The 12,276-nt window shown below is 40.8% G+C and overlaps 1 protein-coding gene across 4 annotated transcripts in view; it reads left to right on the top strand.

The window, feature by feature from the left end:
* Nucleotides 1-12,276, top strand: part of TPPP (tubulin polymerization promoting protein) — a 439,620-nt gene that overhangs the window by 381,578 nt on the left and 45,766 nt on the right. For all 4 annotated transcript variants that reach the window (XM_068236501.1, XM_068236502.1, XM_068236500.1 and 1 more), the window contains one exon: nucleotides 1,194-1,494. In XM_068236501.1, coding sequence (XP_068092602.1) covers nucleotides 1,199-1,494 — 296 coding nt within the window. In that variant the 5' untranslated portion in view covers nucleotides 1,194-1,198. The remainder of the gene's footprint in view (nucleotides 1-1,193; nucleotides 1,495-12,276) is intronic.

Here is a 12,276-nt window from a genome sequence, read left to right as displayed (position 1 = left end):
TTCTGCAACACCCACAGTTTAAATCCACCCTCACTGGTCTTTTCCTAGTGACGTAAGCACCTCATTAGAGAAAACATTGACACACACTTCTAGTGTCAGGCAAAAAATTTACATATGATTAAATTAAGCTTTTTTTAAAGTTTAATATTACTTCTGTAGTTAATTTCTGTTTAAACCAAGAACACAAATAAAAGGGTTTAACACACTGAGAGCACTACTAACTCTTCAGCTCAAATACATGAAGTAATGATTTTGTTTTGTTTTTTAAGTCTCTGTTGTAGAATAATAATGGTTTAATTGTTGATAGATAAGTGTCAGAAACAAATGTTCTCTTCATTCAGTTGTATCACTTAACACATCCTATTGTAAATTTATGTGAAAAGAGAGAAAGGGGGTTTGTTTTGCTTGCTTTTTTTTTTCTTTATCTCAGACTAAAGCATTCATTACTTTAAATCATTGTTTTGGTTGATATGAATCAGCTAGCAATTAATGGTTATGCTCGCTGCCTGACATTTCTGGACAGCAGACTTGTGAACTGCCTGCATCTGTATTTTGTGGCAGCTGTCCATTTGCTATTTTTTTTCTCACCCATAGACATGGGTAACAACATTAAAGGTAAGTACAATAAGATAACTGACATTTGATAAAACCTTCTATTAACAAACATTTCAAAATCATTTTTTTTATAACTTTGAGTACTGATTGGCTCCATGTGCACAATACATGAAGCCAGCAGTAATTGATGATGCGAGTATGGAAAGCCCATGTGGCTTGGTTCTGCCTCCTCCTCCTTAATAGATACAAATAACTTGGAACACAATTGTGAGCAATGCCATCACATAACCTACAATCTAAAGCCATCAGTAGTTCTGGCAACATGCAGAAATAGTTTGCATTTTTCTGAGCTGACAGGATTCAGCTACATGCAGAGAACTGTGTGCTCAGTTTATTTTATATTGATTTTGAAGGGTGGCATAGCAAGAGAAGAGACTAGTCATAGGGGTATGTTATAACACCTTATGGTGCTTCCTGTAATGTAGCATTGATATGTGTTTTCCTGCTTACAGGTTCGCTTTAAGTCAGATGCACAATGAAATGGTTGGAATAGATTGAACATAAGAATTTTGGGGTAAGAGAAAATGCAAGACATGGCTTTTTTCATACAATAAATAACACACTGTGTTCTCCTCTAGTTCATATGGAGAGCCCACGATCAAAATCTTCTAGCAAAAGGAATAATGGACCTGCAGGCGACAGCACAAATAAATCAAGGTCAATGACCACAGATGTTAATAGTCATTGTGAAGGTGCCACTTCCACTTCAATAAGTGCTTTAGAAGAAACATTCAGAAAATTTGCTATTCATGGAGACACTAGAGCTACAGGAAAGGAGATGCATGGAAAAAACTGGTCAAAGCTGTGCAAGGATTGCCAAGTTATTGATGGAAAAACTGTGACCATTACAGATGTTGACATTATTTTCAGTAAAGTAAAGTAAGTCCGTTATTGGTACCTGGATCTTATCATGTTACCAAAATATATTTTACATTTGAGATATCTACAATCTATGACTTTTTTTAGTGTATAATTAATTAAAGTTGCGGACTGGCATATGACTAGATTTGTCACCTCAGCATCTCAGAGTCTATTAATTTCAGTGCGCAACAAAGAAGCTTTAAAATTATATTATACTCACATTTTATCTATGGTCTAAAGCAGCGGGGGGAACCTTGGCTCTCCAGCTGTGATAAAACTACAAATCCCAGCATGCATTTACCTTTATTAATCGTGACTGTGGCTGCCAGACTCCTGCAATGCATTGTGGGACTTGTAGTTCCTTCACAGCTGGAGAGCCAAGGTTCCCTACCCCTGGACTAAAGCATTAAACACAGCATAAAATGAACAGCTAAATCCACTGGTTAATTTTTAAGGTACTGGAAGGGTTAGAACTCTAGCTTTTTACTTCATTTAGCTGCTAATTGATAAGCTTACATTTGCCAACCAGCATGATCAGATTGTTTTGGAAGTGTAATAAATTGTATAAACAAGGCAGAAACGTTCCTGCTGTATCCAAGGGGAAAGCGGATACATATTTTCTCCTTTATTTGCCGACTAATTACTTTATTATGAGTCAATCTAATAACTTGTCCTGCAGTGAGGTGTAAATATGCATGGGAAGGACATTAGAGCAGTCTTATAGTGTTTTATATTCATTTTTAACTGTGTGTAATGACTTAGGACAAAAATTTAATTTTGAGTGAAATCCCATTCAATATGCAGTTGCGATTACTATAGCAGATTGAAAAAGCTGCAAGTAAAAATGAGGTCATAGTTATGGGCGACTTCAACTTTCCAGACATTGACTGGGGTATTGAGGCTACCCATTCTGGTAAAAGCAGCAGATTTCTGGCAGCACTACAGGACAATTACTTGACTCAAATGCTAATGGAACCAACTAGGGGGAATGCGTTACTGGATCTGATCATTTCTAATAGACCAGATAATGTATCAAATGTGCAGGTTCAAGAACATTTGGGAAATAGTGATCACAACATGATAACGTTTGATCTGGTGACTGATAGGCCACGGGGCAGCGGGACCACTAAAACTATGAATTTTAGAAAAGCAAAGTTCAATCAAATTAGGCAGGCACTAAGTTTGGTGAACTGGGATAATGTACTACAAGGGGAGGACACTGAAGGGAAATGGCAAGCTTTTAAACTTATTCTCAATCAATATTGTAGTATGTATATCCCATATGGAAACAAAATGTCTAGGAATAAAAAAAAGGCCTCTATAGATGAATAGAAAGGTTAGGGATAAAATGAAGAGGAAAAGGAATGCCTATAAGGTCCTAAAACAGGAGGGGACCGAGGCTGCACTAAGCAATTATAAGGAGTGCAATAAAAATTGTAAAAAAGAAATTAGGCTGGCAAAGATCGAAGCTGAAAATCAAATCGCTAGGGATATCAAATCTAACCCAAAAAAGTTTTACAAGTACATCAACTCTAAAAAAAGAAAGGTTGACTGTATAGGACTCCTAAAGGATGAGGGGGGGAACTCAATGGTGGATGACCAAGGTAAGGCAGAGTTATTAAATGCTTTCTTTGCTTCTGTCTTCACAAAGGAAACAGCACTGTTGCAAATTACTGAGGCAGAAGAGTCTCAATCTTCTAACTGTAATATTAAATACTTAACGCAGGAAGAAGTGAAGGCAAGACTAAATAAATTAAAAATAGACCAGGCACCTGGCCCGGATGGCATGCATCCTCGGGTCCTAAGGGAATTAAGTTCAGTTATAGATAAACCCCTTTATCTTATCTTTTGTGGCTCTCTTGCAACTGGCAGAGTTCCAGTGGATTGGCGTACAGCCCACGTTTTCCCATTATTTAAGAAGGGCAAAAAATCAGACCCAGGAAATTATAGACCTGTAAGCTTAACATCAGTTGTATGCAAACTATTTGAGGGGTTACTAAGAGATACTATACATGACTTGATGCTGAGAAATAAGATTATTTTCTACTATGAACATGGGTTTACTAAAGACAGGTCCTGTTTGACTAACATGCTCAGCTTTTATGAGGTAGTGAATGCTAATATAGATATTGGGAATGCTGTAGATGTGATATACTTGGACTTTGCAAAGGCCTTCGACACTGTTCCCCACAAAAGTCTGGTGCAAAAGTTGAGGATGCAAGGACTGGGGAAGAGTCTGTGTGCATGGATAGGGAACTGGCTAATGGACAGAAAGCAAAGAGTTGTGGTCAATGGATCGTACTCAAAATGGGAGACTGTTAGCAGTGGGGTCCCACAGGGGTCTGTACTGGGTCCAGTGCTCTTCAATTTATTTATTAATGACCTAGTAGATGCAGTAGTGAGCAATGTTGCTATTTTTGCAGATGATACAAAATTGTGCAGAATCATCAACTCTCAGGAAGACCGTGTCATATTGCAACATGATCTGGATAGGATGGCTATATGGGCACATAAATGGCAGATGAAATTCAATGTTGAAAAATGTAAAGTCATGCATTTTGGTCGTACCAATGGTCTAGCACCATACAAAATAAATGGGATACAGTTGGGAACATCAAACTTGGAGAAGGACTTAGGAGTACTCATCGACAACAAGTTAAATAATCGTACTCAATGCCAAGCCGCTGCAGCTAAAGCTAACACGATGCTAGCATAATATTGCCCCTGTTTAAATCTCTAGTAAGGCCACATCTGGAATATGGAATTCAGTTCTGGGCACCACATTACAAAAAAGATATTGCAGTTTTAGAGCAGGTGCAGAGACGAGCAACAAAATTGATACGTGGGATGGAAGGTCTCGCTTACCAAGAAAGGTTAGATAAACTGGGTTTATTTAGTCTAGAGAAAAGACGCCTTGGAGGAGATCTTATTAACATGTATAAATACATCAGAGGGCAATATAATAGCTTGGCGGATGAGCTTTTTGTCCCTAGGCCTTCTCAAAGGACTAGAGGATATGATCTGTGCATGGAGGAAAAACGTTTTAGCCATTTATTTAGGAAAGGGTTCTTTACAGTTAGAGTGATTAAGATGTGGAATGCATTGCCACAGGAAGTCGTTATGGCAAACTCTATACCTGCATTTTAAGGGGGCTTAGATGCTTTCCTTGCGTTGAAAGACATCCATGGCTACAATTATTAGGTTATGCCTAATGATGTTGATCCAGGGATTTTATCTGATTGCCATCTGGAGTCGGGAAGGAATTTTTCCCTCTTGGGGCTAATTGGACCATGCCTTGTAAGGGTTTTTTCGCCTTCCTCTGGATCATCAGGGATATGTGAGGGAGCAAGCTGGAGTTGTACTTTGTACTGGTTGAACTCAATGGACGTATGTCTTTTTTTCAACCAAAATAACTATGTAACTATGTTAAAATAGTCCCTCATTTTAAAGGATACCAGAGCCCAAACAGATATGAAACGGGGGAGCAGGCATGTATGGTGAGATGTCCTGATGCTCACCGCTCCCTCCCCCCCCCCATTCTCCTTTCTGCCCCCCTCCTGTATCTGTAACTGCCCACTGGCCCTATCTTCTGGATGGCCGGGTTGGGAGCACTTTCTAGCCTGGCTGAACGTGTGCTATAGCGCGCAACCTCTGCTGGCATGCATACATCAGTATGGAACCCCCGGCCAGGAGCACTCTCCACTTGCGTGTGACGTCACAAGCAAGCGCAGAGCGGTCTTGGCCGTGGCGTCCCGTACTGATGTATGCGTGCCAGCAGAGGTTGCGTGCTATAGCACGCATTAAGCCTGGGTAGGAAGCAGCAATGCTCCCAACCCGGCCATCCAGAAGACGGGACCAGTGGGCAGATACAGGTACAGGAGGGGGGCAGAAAGGAGAATGGGGGGAGCGGTGAGCATCAGGAGAGCTCACCAAACATGCCTGCTCCCCCCGTTTCTTATCTATGTTTTGGCTCTGGCATCCTTTAAAATGAGGGACTATTTTAACAACCGCATATTGAATATTCAGCATGATGTGAGTTTTTTTAAACATTACATGATGCTAATTGGCTGTGTTAATAGCTCCTACAATGGTTTGCTCAAAAACTTTGACATTACAGAAATGTGTTTTTTACCAAGTTGCCATATTTCAAAAATCATACATTTTCTAAGGCAGGGGTCATACTTGTCTTTCAGTTTCTACACTTTTCAGAAAACTGAAAGACAAATGTGACCTCTACCTTACAACAGCTAATGTAATTTATAGAGAAAACTGACAAATTGCGCAAGATGTCAGTTTTTTTTCTGCGTGCGAAATCTGCATTAAAGTGTGACCTAGCTCATTGATTAACATGAGTTCTCAGTTGAAGTCAGTTTTTCTGTGCAGAAAACGCGTACGAAAGCCAGTAAGTGTGACCCCTGCCTAAAGGTTTACAAGTAAAATGCTAAAATGACAAGTTTTTGAACATGTAAATATTATCTAAAACTTGATCTGTTTGTTGTGTAAGTTCTGCAACTACAGCATAAGATCCCATGTAAACAAATGTGTCTAAATAATAATGTTTTGTTATTTATTAGATGAAAATGAAAAAAAAAAATAACGTATTATTCAGACTATAAGACGCTCCTGACCATAAGACGCACCTAGGTTTAGAGGACAAAAACCAGGGGGAAAAAATACTGTATATACTAAACCTGGTGCATCCATGGTGAAGGGGCATCTTGTGGATTATGCCCCCTTGTACCTCTTGTGTCTCCGTGTCCCTGTTGTGTCCTCTGTGTCCACCTCTGTCCTCCTTGTGGCCTCCTCTATAACCCTTTGTGTCTCCCTGTGTCCTCCTCTGCATGGGCACAGTACAAGGCGTCCCTAACATTGCTGGGTTGGAGGTTCGTACTGGCAGGCGTTCACAAGTCAGGAGCTCCCTGCAATTGGACTAAAGAATGCAGTGACTTTTTTCCCACACTTTTCCCACACTTTTAGTCCAAAACATACAGTATGTTCGCCTGTGGGTTTGTCAGTAAATTCATTAAGGGGAAACCAAGTGTAACAATAACTTTAAAGCAGGGAGCACACTTGTCCTAACATTTTTGCGTGCGATTTTAAAGTTTCCAGCAAGCTTCAAGTTTGCATTCACATTTTCTATGCACGGTTTCCTGTGTTCATTTATGATTTTCTGGATTGTGGCAAAATACATTGGAAGCGATGCAGAAAAAAAGAAGGCGGCTGTCCAATTTTTAAACTGCAGATGAACACAGAAAATCTCTGATTCCCAAGCTGGCCTTTGACTTCAATGGCTAGTGTAGTTGTGCACGTTTTTTGTTTGGTGCAATGCATATGATTCAAACAAGTGTGCTCCCTGCCTAAAAAAAAGTCACTGAGAAAGCTTTTTGGTAAATTAGCAATAATACCATACTGCAGAGGATACATTCTTGTGTACTAAAAAATGTTTACACAGTAGGGATGGTCAGTTACATGCAAATAATTCTAGGTAAATGCAGAATTATGCTAATTGTTAATGAAAGCGTATGTAACTTGAAGATGGATCAGTTGTATACAGCCAAGGTGGAATTCGATTGGTTCCTTTTTTAACCTGCATAATTTGTATTAAAATTTGTATGATTCTGCTTCATGAATTCTTTGCATTCCATTGATCATCGCTATCCCTGTGCCCCCTCCTGTCTTTCTGTGCCTCCTCCTGACCTTTTTTACTCTCTCCTGCCCCCATTACTAACATTCTCCAACCTTCCTCCCTCCGTGTGTAACCAGAGCCTAATCGAATAAACAACTTCGTGGATAAGCCCACTCCCCCACTTTTATGTTCAAAAGTTTTATTGTTTAATAATAAAAATGAAAATAACATACAATAAGTGCCATATTCAAATATTGTCAGAAAAAATGACAACAAAGGAGAAATAACATTAAAATATGACTTATCTTAAACATTTCTGCTAATGTAGGCTCTACCTGTGCTCCAGAGGACTGTAGCCTTAATTTCTGAAGCAGATTATGAAAGTCTGGTCCAACTAAAGGGGGACCAGGGAATTTCCGAAATATGGTGGTCTGACCCCTATAAATTGAGGCTGAATGGGTCAAATCTGTATGTGAAGAAAGGGGACTGAGAGGAGGGGATGGAGAAAGAAAGGGAAAGAGAGGAGAAAGGGCAAGTCTCACTGCCTAATTATCAAGGTTTCCTCCAATGAGGGATGTTCCACTACCCCACTTCTGACCCTAAAAAAAAAAAGCCAAATGTGAGATAGACCGATCCATTTCCTCCCTTCCATATGCCACCCTATCCCCCCATGCAGAGCATGCAATGGGGCTTTTTAGCTTTCTACTAAAGCTAGAAGCAGCTGGGAAAACATGAAGAAGTTGGAGTGGATAAGCAGACCGCCTTGCCTTTAGCCAAAATGTTGCATGTTGAAAAGTAGGCTTATCCAAGGTTATATACAATAATTTATAATGTACTTTACTGAATAGTTGTCACAGTGTAACTAGGTGAGAGGAGACCCAAGTGGCAAAGAGAAGGGAAGGTCAGTGGCAGCAAAAGAGGCGCACAGAAGGTAAGGAGTAGGCACAGAGCAGGCACATGAGAATGCACAGGAGGACAGGTGGAGGCAGAGAGGGGTCACAAGAGGAGGAAAGAGATGACACAGGGTGACAGGAAGAAGCATAGAGAGGCCACAAGAGGAGGCATGGACAGGACACAGGATGACGGGAGAAAGCACTGGATGACAGGAAGAGGCACAGGGGACACAGGATGATAGAAGGGACACAAGATGACAGGAGGAGGGGCACAGAAGGTAAGGAGGAAGCACAGAGGAGACCAAGGATGACTGGTACTTGACACTGGACTTCAGGCATTTTGGCATTTCCCTCTCCCCAGTCTTCCTCCAGACTCTGGCACCTTGATTTCCGAATGACATGCAAAAGTTGCTTTCATCTGAAAAAAGTACTTTGGACCACTGAGCAACAGTCCATTGCTGCTTCTCTGTAGCCCTGGTCAGGCGCTTCTGCCGCTGTTTCTGGTTCAAAAGTGGCTTAACCTGGGAATGCGGTACCTGTAGCCCATTTTCTGCACACGCCTGTACACGGTGGCTCTGGATGTTTCTACTCCAGACTCAGTCCACTGCTTCCGCAGGTCCCCCAAGGTTGGAATCAGTCCTTCTCCACAATCTTCCTCAGGGTCCGGTCACCTCTTTTCGTTGTGCAGCGTTTTCTGCCACACTTTTTCCTTCCCACTGAGGTGCCTTGATACAGCACTCTGGGAACAGCCTATTCGGTCAGAAATTTCTTTCTGTGTCTTACCCTCTTGCTTGAGGGTGTCAATGATGGCCTTCTGGACAGCAGTCAGGTCGGCAGTCTTACCCGTGATTGCGGTTTTGAGTAATGAACCAGGCTGGGAGTTTTTAAAAGCATCAGGAATCTTTTGCAGGTGTTTAGAGTTAATTAGGTGATTCAGATGATTAGGTTAATAGCTTGCTTAGAGAACCTTTTCATGATATGCTAATTTTTTGAGATAGGAATTTTGGGTTTTCGTGAGCTGTATGCCAAAAGCATCAATATTAAAACAATAAAAGGCCTGAACTACTTCAGTTGTGTGTAATGAATCTAAAATATATGAAAGTCTAATGTTTATCAGTACATTACAGAAAATAATGAACTTTTATCGCAATATGCTAATTTTTTGAGAAGGGGATATATATATATATATATGGTAGGTTTATTTTAACAGTGGCAGATAGCACATCAAAAGGAAAATCGAAAAAATAACCTTTCTGCCTCAATGTTAAATATAGGAAAACCGCAAACCGCTCTGAAAAACGGCACTTCAGAGCGGTTTGCCAGGCGTTTTTTGTTACAGTAGCTGTTCAGTAACAGCTTTACTGTAACAATGCATGAAATCTACTACACCAAAACCGCTACACAAAACCGCAAACCGCTAGCTGAAACGCTGCAGAAAAATAAGAAAAAGCGTTTCAAAATCTGCTAGCATTTTGCGGATCTGCTAGCGGTTTTTGGTGTGCACCAGGCCTTAGTATATATATATGTGTATGTATATATATATATCTAACCTTTCTTGGTAAGAGACCTTCCATCGCTTGTATTAATTTTGTTGCTCGTCTCTGCACCTGCTCTAAAACTGCAATATCTTCCCTGTAATGTGGTGCCCAGAACTGAATTCCATGTTCCAGATGTGGCCTTACTAGAGAGTTAAACAGAGGCAATATTATGCTAGCATCTCGAGTTTTTATTTCCCTTTTAGCTTTAGCTGCAGCGGCTTGGCATTGAATACGATTTTTAACTTCTCCAAGTTTGATGTACCCATCTGTATCCCTTTTTTTTGTATGGTGCTAGACCAGGCATGGGCAAACTTGGCTCTCCAGCTGTTGAGGAACTACAAGTCCCACAATGCATTGCAGGAGTCTGACAGCCACAGTCATGACTCATAATGGCAAATGCATTGTGGGATTTGTAGTTCCTTAACAGCTGGAGGGCCAAGTTTGCCCATGCCTGTGCTAGACCATTGGTGCAACCAAAATGCATGACTTTACATTTTTCAACATTGAATTTCATCTGCCATTTATGTGCCCATATAGCCATCCTATCCAGAATCTGTTGCAATATGTCACTATCGTCCTGTGAGTTGATGATTCTGCACAATTTTGTATCATCTGCAAAAATAGCAACATTGCTTTCTACTGCATCAACTAGATAATTAATAAATACATTGAAAACTACTGGACCCAGTACTGACACCTGTGGGACCCCACTGCTAACAGTCACCCATTTTAAATAAGATTTATTGACCACAAGTCTTTGTTTTCTGTCCATTAGCCAGTTCCCCATCCATGCACACAGACTCTTCCCCAGTCCTTGCATCCTCAACTTTTGCACCAGACTTTTGTGGGGAACAGTGTCGAAGGCCTTTGCAAAGTCCAAGTATATCACATCTAAAGCATTCCCAATATCCACATTAGCATTCACTACCTCATAAAAGCTGCGCATGTTATTCAAACAAGAACTGTCTTTAGTAAGCCCATGCTGATGCTGAGAAATAAGATTATTTTCTACTATGAAGTCTTGTATAGTATCTCTTAGTACACACTCAAAATGTTTGCACACAACTGACGTTAAGCTTACAGGTCTATAATTTCCTGGATCTGATTTTTTTATTCTCCCTTCTTAACTACTTAACTACTAACTACTTAAAGACCGCCCCACGCCAATGGGCGTGGTCATGGCGGCAGCCACCGTGTACAGGTGTGTGCAGAAAATTGGCGTCAAGTCCTGGGATTTGCAGGAGATCGGACGCAGGCTGTGCACGCATCTCCTGCTTGAGGGACGGAGCTCCTCCCCAAGCGATTGCCACTTGGGAGACTGTTGCACGGCGAAACCGCTGTCTTTACTCATTGTACAGCTCTGCGATCAGCAGCAGCGCTGTACTGGGGACAGCCGTGTGACACGGCTGTCCCTTCCTGACTGTCGGCGGTGATCGGCTGTCATAGGCTGAAGCCTATGACAGCTGATCACATGGATTGGCCAGCGGGGAAAGGGAGGGAGGGGGGAATATAAACAAATTAAAAAAAATAGCAAAATGTATTTAAAAAAACAAATATTTATTGAAAAATAAATAAACAAACATCCGGGGGTGATCTGACCCCACCAACAGAGACTCTGTTGGTGGGGAGAAATTGAGGGGGGAATCACTTGTGTGCTGTGTTGTGCGGCCCTGCAGCTTGGCCTTAAAGCTGCAGTGGCCATTTTCACAAAAATTAGCCTGGTCTTTAGGGGGGTTTTCCACTGTGGTCCTCAAGTGGTTAAATAATGGGAAATGTGGGCTGTACACCAATCTACTCGAACTCTGCCAGTTGAGAGTCTCAAAAGATAAGATAAAGGGTTTTATCAATAACTGAACTTAATTCCCTTAGGACCCGAGGATGTATGCCATCCGGGCCAGGTGCCTTGTCTATTTTTAATTTATTTAGTCTTGCTTTCACTTCTTCCTGCTTTAAAGCGGACCCAAACCAAACATTTTTTTAATTAAAAATATTTAGTTGCACCACTCTGACACATACAAAGATAAATAAACACTCCTTCAAGCCTATGATCATTTCAGTGCATGCTTTTCACCCTTCTCTTTTCATAGCTAGGGTTATACTGGGGGCAGCCATTAGCAATTCCTCTATTGCCGGACACCATCTACTCCACCAGTTTGCCGGAAAAATGCCGGCAATTTGAAAGGAAGGGAGGGGTTCCTCCAATAAATGTAAAATATTTTATATTTGTCATCATGCAGCTGAAAAAAGGCTGCTATTTAAAATTATAATTTAGAAAATAGATTTTATTTCTGAAATCTTGTATTTTTAATTTGGGTCCACTTTAAGTATTTAATATTACAATTGGAAGATTGAGACTCTTCTGTATCTGTAATTTGCAACAGTGGTGTTTCCCTTGTGAAGACAGAAGCAAAGAAAGCATTTAATAACTCTGCCTTACCTCGGTCATCCACCATTGAGTTCCCACCCTCATCCTTTAGGAGTCCAGTACATTCAAACTTTCTTTTTTTAGAGTTTATGTGCTTTTAAAACTTCTTAACGTTAGATTTGATTTTCAGCTTCAATCTTTGCCAGCCTATTTTCTTTTTTACAACTTTTATTGCACTTCTTATAATTGATTAGGCTACTTACACACCAAGACGTTGCGTTTTAGGCGACGTTATGGCCGCATAACGTGCCCCTAACGCAACGTATGGTGGTGTTGAAGTTGGATGTCAAATTGAGCTGCGTTATGCAGCTCTCAAAG

This window comes from Hyperolius riggenbachi, chromosome 5 (genome assembly GCF_040937935.1).
Source record: "Hyperolius riggenbachi isolate aHypRig1 chromosome 5, aHypRig1.pri, whole genome shotgun sequence".
Lineage (NCBI taxonomy): Eukaryota > Metazoa > Chordata > Amphibia > Anura > Hyperoliidae > Hyperolius > Hyperolius riggenbachi.
This window is presented reverse-complemented; position numbering and strand designations above follow the sequence as displayed.